Raw genomic sequence first — 15,638 nt, 5'->3', positions numbered from 1 at the left:
GTGCCGACACAGGCATGTGAAAGTATCCCGCACTGCTGGACGAACCTCAATTTCCTCTGGAGAAATGATCGGTTCTTACCCCTTGAACAACTTGCTGGAAAAGTGCCGTGGAGTCACTGGAGTTGGCGTTCAGAAGGTTGGTATCGTACGTCGTGGTGATGCAGATAGAGACGACAATTTGCTGACTTGTACCAACTGTATGAAAGAAAAAAATCAGAGTGCTGAAAACATGTAAAAAACAAACAAACAAGTAAGACTCAGCAAAAGGCAAATCTCTGAAAAGTCGAAACAGTCCGCTTTATATACTTAGTAACTGAGTCCGAATCTTACCGTCGCAAAGCATGGTGGGCAGAGAAGTAGTCAAGTCCTGAAGTCTGTCGAAACCATCCAGGGACAGAAGAGTCTTTGGATCTCCTGCGATAGCTGTCAGCTGGTCTCTGTCCAAGTTATTGCCCACACCGACAGCAATGGTGACGATTCCTGCCTGGCGCATCCTCCGAGCAGGACGATTGACGTCGTCATAGGATCTGCCGTCGGTGATGACAACGGCTATCTTGGTGACGTCGGCTCGCGCGCCCTTCCTCAGGTCGAAGTGCAGATTGGTGGCGAAGTCGATGGCTTTACCCGTCAGCGTGTAGCCGCCCATGTACTCAATACCATCCACTGCATCTTGCGCCTCCTGGAGGTCGTAGTACTGGTCAAGGAAGAATTCTGTGCGCGCCTGGGCTGCATACTGAACGATGGAGACGCGAACGGCGTTTTCTCCGATATCCAAGTAGGCAAAGAGCTGCCCGATGAAGGTCTTCATTCGCTCGAAGTTCTCCAAGCCGACGCTACCGGTGCCATCCACAATGAAGACGATGTCTGCTACTGCCGAACATGGGGGAGCTAGGGAGAGAAATGCAACAAGTTGGAAAGAATTCGCATCCGCCAAGAACATGAAAGCCAGAAAAGACGGAGGAAAACAACGTTAGTCTAGCGGGAAAAGTGCATATCCACATACTAGTATCTCCAACGGTAGACGACACTACTGGCAGGTTTCCAAGCTGCACTCCCGCCGCTGTGGTGTTGACGATGATTTGGGTGGTGACGTCGACATTTGCACCTAGCGTTACTACACTTACAGTCACTGATGTGCTTGTTGCGGTCGCTCTGCCAAAAGAAAACAGGAGCATATAATGCACATAACCTTTCATCAAGGCCCAACGGCATGGCAAGAAAAGTCTTTGATAGTACAAAGTACATTGTAGTGACTTGGCTTTCATCATAGTGATAGGAAGCCAAATTTAGTGATTGACAATAAAGCTGCATACAGCAAGACTTTCAATCTTACCCTGGGGCCACCGACGTGATGGACACCGACTGGATGTCTGCTGGGTTGGCAGCAAATACTTGCAGGACCTGAAAAAGATGTCAAGGCGAATGCTTGTGACTAGTAAACTGTCTTCTGGGCACAACCAAGCACCTTCTATTTGAGCTGACAGTCCGTCATTGGGGAGCGTGCATTTTTCTTGCTCTAACCAACGGTGAAAGAACCACATGACCAGGCATATCAGCAGTAAACGTTGCTAGACAGAAGGAAACCTACCGCATTTTCAATAGTTACGCTCAAGTTGGTATAGGCTTGTGATGACGTATCTTGAAGGTCAACGGTGTAGGAAAGAGTCAGCTCCACCGTGACAATGACGGTTGTTCTTGTGGCTGCAGCAGGTACATATGGAGGGGATGACCAACAACTTAGTAAAGTGTAGCAAGTAGACTTCTGATCTTCGATTTTACTCTGATACGTCTATGAAGTAGGAGGTTCGTCTGAATTGGACTAAACGGTAGAGAAAATGAGTTTGGCCGGGCCAAGTGTACCTACCAGCAGACACAACGGTAGCTCCTGCAGGACCAACGGTCAAAGCTCCCAAGGCCCCCTGTAGATTCTGGAAGGTGTCGGACACAGTCGCCAGGGCGAAGGGAGCAACGGCACATTGCACGGTCGAAACTACGCCTCCACAGCTGCAAGAGAAATGGAGATGAGCTCAAAAGGAAGTCATCTGTCTGGTCCCAAATTACAGAGTATGCCGACCATAGAGGTGTAGTGCCATGGCTCTTTAGGACCTGGCGCCATTTCGATAGAAGAGGTTACTTACCCAGGTGCGAAGCCAATGGGTTGAACGGCTGCTATCCCCGGACTGCTTGTAAAGGTAGTGGTCAACTGTAAAACCATGGAGAAGATGGTGTTAAACAGGAAGGGAAGAAGTGATGCAACTAAAAGAGCCTGATGGCAAACAATCATTGCTTCCTATCGCTTACAGCAGAAATGTGCCGACACAGCAAGGTAGAGAGTATTCCGCACTGCTGGACGAAACTCAATTTCCTTTTGAGAAATGATCGGTTCTTACCCCTTGAACCACTTGCTGGAAAAGTGCCGTGGAGTCACTGGAGTTGGCGTTCAGAAGGTCCGTACCGTACGTCGTGGTGATGCAGATGGAGACGACAATTTGCTGACTTGTTCCAACTATATCAAAGAAAAAGAATCAGGGAGCTGAAAACATGTAAAAAACAAAACAAGCAAGACTCATGATCAGCAGAAGGCAAAATCTCTTAACAGTCGAAACAGTCCCCTTTGTACTAGTAACAGAGTCCGGATCTTACCGTCGCAAATCATGGTGGGCAGAGAAGTAGTCAAGTCCTGAAGTCTGTCGAAGTCATCTAGAGACAGAAGAGTCCTCGGATCTCCTGCGATAGCTAGCAGCTGGTCTCTGTCCAAGTTATTGCCCACACCGACAGCAATGGTGACGATTCCTGCCTGGCGCATCCTCCGAGCAGGACGGTTGACGTCGTCATAGGATATGCCGTCGGTGATGACAACGGCTATCTTGGTGACGTCGGCTCGCGCGCCCTTCCTCAGGTCGAAGTGCAGATTAGTGGCGAAGTCGATGGCCTTACCCGTCAGCGTGTAGCCGCCCATGTAATCAATACCATCCACTGCATCTTGCGCCTCCTGGAGATCGTAGTACTGGTCAAGAAAGAATTCTGTGCGCGCCTGGGCTGCATACTGAACGATGGAGACGCGAACGGCGTTTTCTCCGATATCCAAGTAGGCAAAGAGCTGCCTGATGAAGGTCTTCATTCGCTCGAAGTTCTCCAAGCCGACGCTGCCGGTGCCATCCACAAGGAAGACGATGTCTGCTACAGCTCTACATGGAGGAGCTATGGAGAGAAAAAAAAGATACAAGTTGGAATAAAGCCACATCTGTCAAGAACAGGAAAGCAAGAAAAGGCGGAGGAAAACGACGTTAGCCTAGCGGTTGAAGTGCATGTCAACATACTAGTATCTCCAACGGTAGACGACACTACAGGCAGGTTTCCAAGCTGCACTCCCGCCGCTGTGGTATTGACGATGATTTGGGTGGTGACGTCGACATTTGCACCTAGCGTTACTACACTTACAGTCACTGATGTGCTTGTTGCGGTCGCTCTGCCAAAAGAAAACAGGAGCATATAATGCACATAACCTTTCATCAAGGCCCAACGGCATGGCAAGAAAAGTCTTTGATAGTACAAAGTACATTGTAGCGACTTGGCTTTCATCATAGTGATAGGAAGCCAAATTTAGTGATTGACAATAAAGCTGCATACAGCAAGACTTTCAATCTTACCCTGGGGCCACCGACGTGATGGACACCGACTGGATGTCTGCTGGGTTGGCAGCAAATACTTGCAGGACCTGAAAAAGATGTCAAGGCGAATGCTTGTGACTAGTAAACTGACTTCTGAGCACAACCAAGCACCTTCTCTTTGCGCTGACAGTCCATCATTGAGGAGCTTGCATTTTTCTTGCTCTAACCAACGGTGAAAGAACCACATGACCAGGCATATCAGCAGTAAACGTTGCTAGACAGAAGAAAACCTACCGCATTTTCAATAGTTACGCTCAAGTTGGTATAGGCTTGTGATGACGTATCTTGAAGGTCCACGGTGTAGGGAAGAGTCAGCTCCACCGTGACAATGACGGTTGTTCTTGTGGCTGCAGCAGGTACATATGGAGGGGATGACCAACAACTTAGTAAAGTGTAGCAAGCAGACTTCTGATTTTCGCTTTTACTCTGATACGTCTATGAAGTAGGAGGTTCGTCTGAATTGGACTAAACGGTAGAGAAAATGAGTTTGGCCGGGCCAAGTGTACCTACCAGCAGACACAACGGTAGCTCCTGCAGGACCAACGGTCAAAGCTCCCAAGGTCCCCTGTAGATTCTGGAAGGTGTCGGACACAGTCGCCAGGGCGAAGGGAGCAACGGCACATTGCACGGTCGAAACTACGCCCCCGCAGCTGCAAGAGAAATGGAGATGAGCTCAAAAGGAAGACATCTGTCTGGTCCCAAATTACAGAGTATGCCGACCATAGAGGTGTAGTGCCATGGCTCTTTAGGACCTGGCGCCATTTCGATAGAAGAGGTTACTTACCCAGGTGCGAAGCCAATGGGTTGAACGGCTGCTATCCCCGGACTGCTTGTAAAGGTAGTGGTCAACATGTAAAACCATGGAGAAGATGGTGTTAAACAGGAAGGGAAGAAGTGATGCAACTAAAAGAGCCTGATGGCAAACAATCATTGCTTCCTATCGCTCACAGCAGAAATGTGCCGACACAGCAAGGTAGAGAGTATTCCGCACTGCTGGACGAAACTCAATTTCCTTTTGAGAAATGATCGGTTCTTACCCCTTGAACCACTTGCTGGAAAAGTGCCGTGGAGTCACTGGAGTTGGCGTTCAGAAGGTCCGTACCGTACGTCGTGGTGATGCAGATGGAGACGACAATTTGCTGACTTGTTCCAACTATATCAAAGAAAAAGAATCAGGGAGCTGAAAACATGTAAAAAAAAAACAAGCAAGACTCAGCAGAAGGCAAAATCTTTTAACAGTCGAAACAGTCCCCTTTGTACTAGTAACAGAGTCCGGATCTTACCGTCGCAAATCATGGTGGGCAGAGAAGTAGTCAAGTCCTGAAGTCTGTCGAAACCATCCAGGGACAGAAGAGTCTTTGGATCTCCTGCGATAGCTGTCAGTTGGTCTCTGTCCAAGTTATTGCCCACACCGACAGCAATGGTGACGATTCCTGCCTGGCGCATCCTCCGAGCAGGACGGTTGACGTCGTCATAGGATATGCCGTCGGTGATGACAACGGCTATCTTGGTGACGTCGGCTCGCGCGCCCTTCCTCAGGTCGAAGTGCAGATTAGTGGCGAAGTCGATGGCCTTACCCGTCAGCGTGTAGCCGCCCATGTAATCAATACCATCCACTGCATCTTGCGCCTCCTGGAGATCGTAGTACTGGTCAAGAAAGAATTCTGTGCGCGCCTGGGCTGCATACTGAACGATGGAGACGCGAACGGCGTTTTCTCCGATATCCAAGTAGGCAAAGAGCTGCCTGATGAAGGTCTTCATTCGCTCGAAGTTCTCCAAGCCGACGCTGCCGGTGCCATCCACAAGGAAGACGATGTCTGCTACAGCTCTACATGGAGGAGCTATGGAGAGAAAAAAAGATACAAGTTGGAATAAAGCCACATCTGTCAAGAACAGGAAAGCAAGAAAAGGCGGAGGAAAACGACGTTAGCCTAGCGGTTGAAGTGCATGTCAACGTACTAGTATCTCCAACGGTAGACGACACTACAGGCAGGTTTCCAAGCTGCACTCCCGCCGCTGTGGTATTGACGATGATTTGGGTGGTGACGTCGACATTTGCACCTAGCGTTACTACACTTACAGTCACTGATGTGCTTGTTGCGGTCGCTCTGCCAAAAGAAAACAGGAGCATATAATGCACATAACCTTTCATCAAGGCCCAACGGCATGGCAAGAAAAGTCTTTGATAGTACAAAGTACATTGTAGCGACTTGGCTTTCATCATAGTGATAGGAAGCCAAATTTAGTGATTGACAATAAAGCTGCATACAGCAAGACTTTCAATCTTACCCTGGGGCCACCGACGTGATGGACACCGACTGGATGTCTGCTGGGTTGGCAGCAAATACTTGCAGGACCTGAAAAAGATGTCAAGGCGAATGCTTGTGACTAGTAAACTGTCTTCTGGGCACAACCAAGCACCTTCTATTTGAGCTGACAGTCCGTCATTGGGGAGCGTGCATTTTTCTTGCTCTAACCAACGGTGAAAGAACCACATGACCAGGCATATCAGCAGTAAACGTTGCTAGACAGAAGGAAACCTACCGCATTTTCAATAGTTACGCTCAGGTTGGTATAGGCTTGTGATGACGTATCTTGAAGGTCAACGGTGTAGGGAAGAGTCAGCTCCACCGTGACAATGACGGTTGTTCTTGTGGCTGCAGCAGGTACATATGGAGGGGATGACCAACAACTTAGTAAAGTGTAGCAAGTAGACTTCTGATCTTCGCTTTTACTCTGATACGTCTATGAAGTAGGAGGTTCGTCTGAATTGGACTAAACGGTAGAGAAAATGAGTTTGGCCGGGCCAAGTGTACCTACCAGCAGACACAACGGTAGCTCCTGCAGGACCAACATTAAATGAAAAGAAACAACTTAACATCAAAAGCGGATAATTAGCGTAAAATAATAAGCAAAATAATAAGCAGAGGTCAGAGGTCAAAATAAAGAAGTGATCATACATAACGAATAATGAATAGCAGAAGAAGTTAACTTAATTGATTGAAACACAATCCAATCAAAAGTGTACTAATAACACAACATAAATATATAACTTAGATATACTGAAATATAAAAATCATTACCACCATGTGCTCAGGGGTTGTCTTTTGTCTCGTGTTTTCGCAAGCTCTTTTATCCTAGATTTGAACTCAATGTTGTTGTATGATGTCGTTGTGTTTGGCAATGTGTTATAGGTTTTGATGCATCTGTAGCCAAATGTCCTTGTTTTAGCGTTTGTTTTGGGTTTTGATTGAGTGAATGCTCCTCTAGTAGACAGCCTCGTGTGATGCTCATGTGTGGATTGAATTGTTTGTAATTGCTTGAAGATGCATTGGGGTTGCCTTTCCTTAACAATTTTGTGGAATGTACATACAGTATTTGTGAAGAGTCTTTCTTTAACGGTTTGCCACTTTAACTGCATGTGTAGGTCTTCCAGGTTGGTGTCAAAGGGCTTGTTTGTGGCCTGGCGAGCAGCGCGATTCTGGACCACCTGAAGACCATCTATGTGTGTCTGTGGTGCAGAGGATAGCAGCACTGAGCCGTAGTCAATGTGTGACAAAACCAGAGCCTGAATAACAGATCTCAATATACTTTTTGTGAAGTACTTCCTGTGTCGTCTTATTGTGGCTAGCATGCCTGCCGTTTTATTCTTCGTTTTGTCAATATGCGATCCCCATGTGAGACGTTGGTCTATAGTGAGACCTAACAGTTCAGCCTGTTCTACATGTGTAATGTCTGTTCCGTCTATTCTTAGTTCTAATTTGGGATTACGTTTTAGTTTTTGTTGCGTACCCATCATGATTGATTTAGTTTTTCCAATATTGAGAACAAGATGATTAGTTTGTACCCAATTCCAGATTCGCTCCAAGTCAGTTTGCAATTTGTATTTCAATTTTGCGACGGTGGGAGCCGATGCTGAGGGCGTTGAATCATCAGCGTACATGACTACTATACTATTTGTAACTGCTGGGAGATCATTGACAAATATAGAGAAAAGCAATGGACCCAGGCAGCTGCCTTGGGGAACGCCGCACCTGGATTCTTTATAAGAGGAAAAACTACCGTTAACGAATACAGCTTGTTTCCTGTTGCCAAGATAACTCTGTACCCACTTGATTGCCGATTCCTCAAAACCATAGCTCTTAAGCTTGGCTAAACAAATATCGTGGTTAATGACATCAAATGCCGCGCTAAAATCTAGCATAACGGCGCCAACCAAATTCCCTTTATCTATCTCCCCCAACCAGTAGTCAGACATTTGTATAAGGGCACTAGCTGTAGAGTGTGATTTTCTATACGCATGTTGGTTTTCGGAAATTATGTCATTGGAAACAAGGTAAGTTTGAATTTGTTTCTGGCATATCCTTTCCATGACCTTGCTAATTGCTGATGGGGCGACTGTTAGGTCTGCTAAGCGGGGCGGATTTATTCTTTATAAGTGGTAGAACTTTTGCTATCTTCCATTGTGAAGGGAAGATGCCTTGCCTGATGGAACAGTTAAATATGTGACATAATGGGGAAGCAATGTGATCGGCGCAAAGTTTCAACAAAGTGTTGTCAACATTGTCGTGGCCAGTAGCATTACCTGGGGGCAGTGCTTTCAACAAAGCGTGCACCTGCTCGACTGTTACATATTCAAAGGAGAATGAACAGTTCTTATTAGCCATGATATATTCTTCTATGGGTGCTACTGAGTTCGCTATGTCCGGGTTATCATCTTTGGAGAGTTTTTGTATTTTTTCAATGAAATATTCGTTGAAATATTCAGCGATTTCAGCTGGTTTTGTCAGTATTTGTCCGTCCACTTCAATGGAATTCGGTGCACTTGAATTGTTTTTACCTAACATTCCGTTAACAACTTTCCAGAGTTGCTTGCTGTCTTTAGTGCTACTGCATAATTCAATTTGTTCCTTGTAGAAGGCTTTCTTCCTCTTTCTGTTTTCATTTACTACTAAATTCCTGAGTCTTTTATAGATCTTGTGGTCTGATTCCATTCCCGACACCTGTGCTTCACGCTTTGCGTTGTCACGCTGTGCCATGAGTTCTCGAAGGTCGCCGTCTACCCACTGGGCGGGCGACGCCCTTACTGAACACTTTCTGACAGGAGCGTGTTTGTCGCATATCTCTGTGAAAAGAGCCATGAAACACTCCAATGCGTCATCTACACATTCTTCATTTTGCACTAGGTGCCATGGAACAGACAAGATATCTAACAGGAATTCATCTAGGTTGAATCGTTTATACGAACGTTTTTGTACGATTTTCGGTTTTCGGTTATGAAGTAGGAGGTTCGTCTGAATTGGACTAAACGGTAGAGAAAATGAGTTTGGCCGGGCCAAGTGTACCTACCAGCAGACACAACGGTAGCTCCTGCAGGACCAACGGTCAAAGCTCCCAAGGTCCCCTGTAGATTCTGGAAGGTGTCGGACACAGTCGCCAGGGCGAAGGGAGCAACGGAACATTGCACGGTCGAAACTACGCCTCCACAGCTGCAAGAGAAATGGAGATGAGCTCAAAAGGAAGACATCTGTCTGGTCCCAAATTACAGAGTATGCCGACCATAGAGGTGTAGTGCCATGGCTCTTTAGGACCTGGCGCCATTCCGATAGAAGAGGTTACTTACCCAGGTGCGAAGCCAATGGGTTGAACGGCTGCTATCCCCGGACTGTTTGTAAAGGTGGTGGTCAACTGTAAAACCACGGAGAAGATGGTGTTAAACAGGAAGGGAAGAAGTGATGCAACTAAAAGAGCCTGATGGCAAACAATCATTGCTTCCTATCGCTTACAGCAGAAATGTGCCGACACAGCAAGGTAGAGAGTATTCCCCACTGCTGGACGAAACTCAATTTCCTCTGGAGAAATGATCGGTTCTTACCCCTTGAACAACTTGCTGGAAAAGTGCCGTGGAGTCACTGGAGTTGGCGTTCAGAAGGTCCGTACCGTACGTCGTGGTGATGCAGATGGAGACGACAATTTGCTGACTTGTTCCAACTATATGAAAGAAAAAGAATCAGGGAGCTGAAAACATGTAAAAAAACAAACAAGCAAGACTCAGCAGAAGGCAACATCTCTTAACAGTCGAAACAGTCCGCTTCATATACTAGTAACTGAGTCCGAATCTTACCGTCGCAAAGCATGGTGGGCAGAGAAGTAGTCAAGTCCTGAAGTCTGTCGAAACCATCCAGGGACAGAAGAGTCTTTGGATCTCCTGCGATAGCTGTCAGCTGGTCTCTGTCCAAGTTATTGCCCACACCGACAGCAATGGTGACGATTCCTGCCTGGCGCATCCTCCGAGCAGGGCGGTTGACGTCGTCATAGGATCTGCCGTCGGTGATGACAACGGCTATCTTGGTGACGTCGGCTCGCGCGCCCTTCCTCAGGTCGAAGTGCAGATTAGTGGCGAAGTCGATGGCTTTACCCGTCAGCGTGTAGCCGCCCATGTAATCAATACCATCCACTGCATCTTGCGCCTCCTGGAGATCGTAGTACTGGTCAAGGAAGAATTCTGTGCGCGCCTGGGCTGCATACTGAACGATGGAGACGCGAACGGCGTTTTCTCCGATATCCAAGTAGGCAAAGAGCTGCCTGATGAAGGTCTTCATTCGCTCAAAGTTGTCCAAGCCGACGCTGCCGGTACCATCCACAAGGAAGACGATGTCTGCTACTGCTCTACAGGGAGGAGCTAGGGAGAACGAAACAAGTTAGATGAAAGCCACATCTGCATAGAACATGACAGCAAGAAACGCAGAAGAAAACGACATCATCCCGACGGAAATAGCACATGTCAACATACTAGTATCTCCGACGGTAGACGACACTATTGGCAGGTTTCCAAGCTGCACTCCCGCCGATGTGGTATTGACGATGATTTGAGTGGTGGCGTTGACATTTGCACCTAGAGTCACCACACTTACAGTCACCGATGTGCTTGTTGCCGACGCTCTGCAAAGAGAAAACAAGCATAATGCACATGACCTTTCTTCGATGCCAAAAAGGATGGGAAGTAAAGTCGTCAATAGTACAAAGTACACTGTAGCGGCTTGGCTTCAATTTGAGAGATATACCTAGCCGAAAAGTGACTGAAAAGAAAGCTCCATACGGCAAGACTTTCAATCTTACCCTGGGGCCACCGACGTGATGGCCACCGACTGGATGTCTGCTGGGTTGGCAGCAAAGACTTGCAGGACCTGAAAAAGGTGATGAAGAAGAGTGCTCGTGACTAGTTCAAGGGCTTCAGAGCACAATCAAGCTCCGTGGATATGCGTTGAATGTTTGTCACATATAAAGAGCGAGCAAACATCTTTCTGTCAAAAAAGGAACAAGAACCATATATGACAAGGGATTTCAGCAGGAAACATTGCTCACAATCGGCTACACAGAAAAGAACCTACCGCATTTTCGATAGTGACGCTCAAGTTGGTATATGCTTCTGATGACGTATCTTGATAGTCCACAATGTAGGTAAGAGTCAGCTCCACCGTGACAATAACGGTTCTTCTTGTGGCTGCAGCAAGTACATATGATATTGAGCGCCAAATGGCAAAATGGCTACATGGGAACTTTTCGTCTTCAATGTTGCTCCGATACCTCTATGAAATGGAGTTAAGTTGTCTGAGACAACGAGCGTGACCAAGCCGAGTATACTTACCAGCAGGCACAACGGTAGTTACTGCAGGATCAATCGTCAAGACTCCCAAGTTCACCTGTAGAGTCTGGAAGGTGTTGGACACAGTCTGCAGGGCGAAGGGAGCAACGGCGCATTGCACGGTGGAAACTACGCCTCCACAGCTGGAAGAGAAATAGGGTTAAAATCCAAAGAAAACATGTCTATCCCGAAATTACACTATAGGGTAGGGTATGCCGACATAGAGTTTTAGTGACATTATTGTTTTCAACTGGCGCCCGCTATGCCGAGAGAAGAGGTTTCTCATACTTACCCAGGTGCGAAGCCAATAGGTTGAATGGCTGCTATTCCCGGGCTGCTCGTAAAGGTAGTCGTCAGCTGCAAAACCATGGAGAAGATGGTGTTAAACTGGGTCAGAAGAGATGCAACCAAAATCGGTCTGTTGGTCAGACCTCCTTTCTTCCTATGACTTCCGGCAAATATGTGCCAAAACAGCAATGTAGGAGTAAAGAGCTCTGCTGGAGAAACCTCAACTACTAATGGAGAAATGATCGGTTCTTACCCCTTGAACAACTTGCCGGAAAAGTGCCGTGGAATCACTGGAGTTGGCGTTCAGAAGGACCGTATCGTACGTTCTTCTGATGCAGATGGAGACGACAATTTGCTGACTTGTACCAACTATATGAAAGAAAAAGTCAAACAGACAGATGAAAATATGTAAGTAACCAAGCAAACAAGACTCAACAGAAGGCTTACATCCTTTAATTCCTTAGAGGTCGAAAAAACTTCAGAATAGTAACACAGTTTGCATCTTACCGTCGCAAAGCATGGTGGGCAGAGAGGTAGTCAAGTCCTGGAGTCTGTCGAAATCATCTAAAGACAGAAGAGTCTTTGCATCTCCTGCGATAGCTGTCAGTTGGTCTCTGTCCAAGTTATTGCCCACACCGACAGCAATGGTGACGATTCCTGCCTGGCGCATCCTCCGAGCAGGACGGTTGACGTCGTCATAGGATATGCCGTCGGTGATGACAACGGCTATTTTGGTGACGTCGGCTCGCGCGCCCTTCCTCAGGTCGAAGTGCAGATTGGTGGCGAAGTCGATGGCCTTACCTGTCAGCGTGTAGCCGCCCATGTACTCAATACCATCCACTGCATCTTGCGCCTCCTGGAGGTCGTAGTACTGGTCAAGGAAGAATTCTGTGCGCGCCTGGGCTGCATACTGAACGATAGAGACGCGAACGGCGTTTTCTCCAATATCCAAGTAGGCAAAGAGCTGCCTGATGAAGGTCTTCATTCGCTCAAAGTTGTCCAAGCCGACGCTGCCGGTGCCATCCACAAGGAAGACGATGTCTGCTACTGCTCTACAGAGAGGAGCTAGGGAGAACGAAACAAGTTAGATGAAAGCCACATCTGCATAGAACATGACAGCAAGAAACGCAGAAGAAAACGACATCATCTCGGCGGAAATAGCACATGTTAACATACTAGTATCTCCAACGGTAGACGACACTATTGGCAGGTTTCCAAGCTGCACTCCCGCCGATGTGGTATTGACGATGATTTGAGTGGTGGTGTTGACATTTGCACCTAGAGTCACCACACTTACAGTCACCGATGTGCTTGTTGCCGACGCTCTGCAAAGAGAAAACAAGCATAATGCACATGACCTTTCTTCGATGCCAAAAAGGATGGGAAGCAAAGTCTTCAATAGTACAAAGTACACTGTAGCGGCTTGGCTTCAATTTGAGAGATATACCTAGCCGAAAAGTGACTGAAAAGAAAGCTTCATACGGCAAGACTTTCAATCTTACCCTGGGGCCACCGACGTGATGGCCACCGACTGGATGTCTGCTGGGTTGGCAGCAAAGACTTGCAGGACCTGAAAAAGGTGATGAAGAAGAGTGCTCGTGACTAGTTCAAGGGCTTCAGAGCACAATCAAGCTCTTTTGATATGCGTTGAATGTTTGTCGCATATACAGAGCGAGCAAACGTCTTTCTATCAAAAAAGGAACAAGAACCATATATGACAAGGGATTTCAGCAGGAAACATTGCTCACAATCGGCTACACAGAAAAGAACCTACCGCATTTTCGATAGTGACGCTCAAGTTGGTATATGCTTCTGATGACGTATCTTGATAGTCCACAATGTAGGTAAGAGTCAGCTCCACCGTGACAATAACGGTTCTTCTTGTGGCTGCAGCAAGTACATATGATATTGAGCGCCAAATGGCAAAATGGCTACATGTGAACTTTTCGTCTTCAAAGTTGCTCCGATACCTCTATGAAGTGGAGTTAAGTTGTCTGAGACAACGAGCGTGACCAAGCCGAGTATACTTACCAGCAGGCACAACGGTAGTTACTGCAGGATCAATCCTCAAGACTCCGAAGTTCACCTGTAGAGTCTGGAAGGTGTTGGACACAGTCTGCAGGGCGAAGGGAGCAACGGCGCATTGCACGGTGGAAACTACGCCTCCACAGCTGGAAGAGAAATAGGGTTAAGATCCAAAGAAAACACGTCTATCCCGAAATTACACTATAGGGTAGGGTAATGCCCACATAGAGTTTTAGTGACATTATTGTTTTCAACTGGCGCCCGCTATGCCGAGAGAAGAGGTTTCTCATACTTACCCAGGTGCGAAGCCAATAGGTTGAATGGCTGCTATTCCCGGACTGCTCGTAAAGGTAGTCGTCAGCTGCAAAACCATGGAGAAGATGATGTTAAACTGGGTTAGAAGAGATGCAACCAAAATCGGTCTGTTGGTCAGACCTCCTTTCTTCCTATGACTTCCGGCAAATATGTGCCAAAACAGCAATGTAGGAGTAAAGAGCTCTGCTGGAGAAACCTCAACTTCTAATGGAGAAATGATCGGTTCTTACCCCTTGAACAACTTGCCGGAAAAGTGCCGTGGAATCACTGGAGTTGGCGTTCAGAAGGACCGTATCGTACGTTCTTCTGATGCAGATGGAGACGACAATTTGCTGACTTGTACCAACTATATGAAAGAAAAAGTCAAACAGACAGATGAAAATATGTAAGTAACCAAGCAAACAAGACTCAACAGAAGGCTTACATCCTTTAATTCCTTAGAGGTCGAAAAAACTTCAGAATAGTAACACAGTTTGCATCTTACCGTCGCAAAGCATGGTGGGCAGAGAGGTAGTCAAGTCCTGGAGTCTGTCGAAATCATCTAAAGACAGAAGAGTCTTTGCATCTCCTGCGATAGCTGTCAGTTGGTCTCTGTCCAAGTTATTGCCCACACCGACAGCAATGGTGACGATTCCTGCCTGGCGCATCCTCCGAGCAGGACGGTTGACGTCGTCATAGGATATGCCGTCGGTGATGACAACGGCTATTTTGGTGACGTCGGCTCGCGCGCCCTTCCTCAGGTCGAAGTGCAGATTGGTGGCGAAGTCGATGGCCTTACCTGTCAGCGTGTAGCCGCCCATGTACTCAATACCATCCACTGCATCTTGCGCCTCCTGGAGGTCGTAGTACTGGTCAAGGAAGAATTCTGTGCGCGCCTGGGCTGCATACTGAACGATAGAGACGCGAACGGCGTTTTCTCCAATATCCAAGTAGGCAAAGAGCTGCCTGATGAAGGTCTTCATTCGCTCAAAGTTGTCCAAGCCGACGCTGCCGGTGCCATCCACAAGGAAGACGATGTCTGCTACTGCTCTACAGAGAGGAGCTAGGGAGAACGAAACAAGTTAGATGAAAGCCACATCTGCATAGAACATGACAGCAAGAAACGCAGAAGAAGAAAACGACATCATCCCGGCGGAAATAGCACATGTCAACATACTAGTATCTCCAACGGTAGACGACACTATTGGCAGGTTTCCAAGCTGCACTCCCGCCGATGTGGTATTGACGATGATTTGAGTGGTGGTGTTGACATTTGCACCTAGAGTCACCACACTTACAGTCACCGATGTGCTTGTTGCCGACGCTCTGCAAAGAGAAAACAAGCATAATGCACATGACCTTTCTTCGATGCCAAAAAGGATGGGAAGCAAAGTCGTCAATAGTACAAAGTACACTGTAGCGGCTTGGCTTTAATTTGAGAGATATACCTAGCAGAAAAGTAACTGAAAAGAAAGCTTCATACGGCAAGACTTTCAATCTTACCCTGGGGCCACCGACGTGATGGCCACCGACTGGATGTCTGCTGGGTTGGCAGCAAAGACTTGCAGGACCTGAAAAAGGTGATGAAGAAGAGTGCTCGTGACTAGTTCAAGGACTTCAGAGCACAATCAAGCTCCTTGGATATGCGTTGAATGTTTGTCACATATAAAGAGCGAGCAAACGTCTTTCTATCAAAAAAGGAACAAGAACCATAT

The 15,638-nt window shown here is 47.1% G+C and overlaps 2 protein-coding genes across 2 annotated transcripts in view; both read right to left on the bottom strand.

The window, feature by feature from the left end:
- Positions 1-4,523, bottom strand: part of LOC118427037 — a 31,249-nt gene extending 26,726 nt beyond the window's left edge. Inside the window, exons 1-8 of the mRNA XM_035836675.1 lie at positions 4,456-4,523; positions 4,182-4,321; positions 3,906-4,018; positions 3,651-3,718; positions 3,321-3,469; positions 2,644-3,201; positions 2,391-2,506; positions 2,139-2,203 (exon numbers count right to left, since the gene is read on the bottom strand). Of these exons, the coding sequence (XP_035692568.1) occupies positions 2,139-2,203; positions 2,391-2,506; positions 2,644-3,201; positions 3,321-3,469; positions 3,651-3,718; positions 3,906-4,018; positions 4,182-4,321; positions 4,456-4,523 (1,277 nt within the window). The remainder of the gene's footprint in view (positions 1-2,138; positions 2,204-2,390; positions 2,507-2,643; positions 3,202-3,320; positions 3,470-3,650; positions 3,719-3,905; positions 4,019-4,181; positions 4,322-4,455) is intronic.
- Positions 4,524-4,675: 152 nt separating this feature from the next.
- Positions 4,676-15,638, bottom strand: part of LOC118427036 (collagen alpha-3(VI) chain-like) — a gene marked incomplete at its 5' end in the record, with an annotated part of 14,284 nt that continues 3,321 nt past the window's right edge. The window contains 25 exons of the mRNA XM_035836674.1: positions 4,676-4,824; positions 4,955-5,512; positions 5,631-5,779; positions 5,961-6,028; positions 6,216-6,328; positions 9,021-9,160; positions 9,295-9,359; positions 9,547-9,662; positions 9,796-10,353; positions 10,465-10,613; positions 10,791-10,858; positions 11,063-11,175; positions 11,320-11,459; positions 11,609-11,673; positions 11,858-11,973; positions 12,112-12,669; positions 12,781-12,929; positions 13,107-13,174; positions 13,379-13,491; positions 13,636-13,775; positions 13,926-13,990; positions 14,175-14,290; positions 14,429-14,986; positions 15,101-15,249; positions 15,427-15,494. Of these exons, the coding sequence (XP_035692567.1) occupies positions 4,676-4,824; positions 4,955-5,512; positions 5,631-5,779; positions 5,961-6,028; positions 6,216-6,328; positions 9,021-9,160; positions 9,295-9,359; positions 9,547-9,662; positions 9,796-10,353; positions 10,465-10,613; positions 10,791-10,858; positions 11,063-11,175; positions 11,320-11,459; positions 11,609-11,673; positions 11,858-11,973; positions 12,112-12,669; positions 12,781-12,929; positions 13,107-13,174; positions 13,379-13,491; positions 13,636-13,775; positions 13,926-13,990; positions 14,175-14,290; positions 14,429-14,986; positions 15,101-15,249; positions 15,427-15,494 (4,551 nt within the window). The remainder of the gene's footprint in view (positions 4,825-4,954; positions 5,513-5,630; positions 5,780-5,960; positions 6,029-6,215; positions 6,329-9,020; positions 9,161-9,294; positions 9,360-9,546; positions 9,663-9,795; positions 10,354-10,464; positions 10,614-10,790; positions 10,859-11,062; positions 11,176-11,319; positions 11,460-11,608; positions 11,674-11,857; positions 11,974-12,111; positions 12,670-12,780; positions 12,930-13,106; positions 13,175-13,378; positions 13,492-13,635; positions 13,776-13,925; positions 13,991-14,174; positions 14,291-14,428; positions 14,987-15,100; positions 15,250-15,426; positions 15,495-15,638) is intronic.

Source organism: Branchiostoma floridae, chromosome 12, assembly GCF_000003815.2.
Source record: "Branchiostoma floridae strain S238N-H82 chromosome 12, Bfl_VNyyK, whole genome shotgun sequence".
Classification (NCBI taxonomy): domain Eukaryota; kingdom Metazoa; phylum Chordata; class Leptocardii; order Amphioxiformes; family Branchiostomatidae; genus Branchiostoma; species Branchiostoma floridae.
Note: the sequence above shows the minus strand (reverse complement) of the source record. Positions and strands in the feature narration are given on the sequence as shown.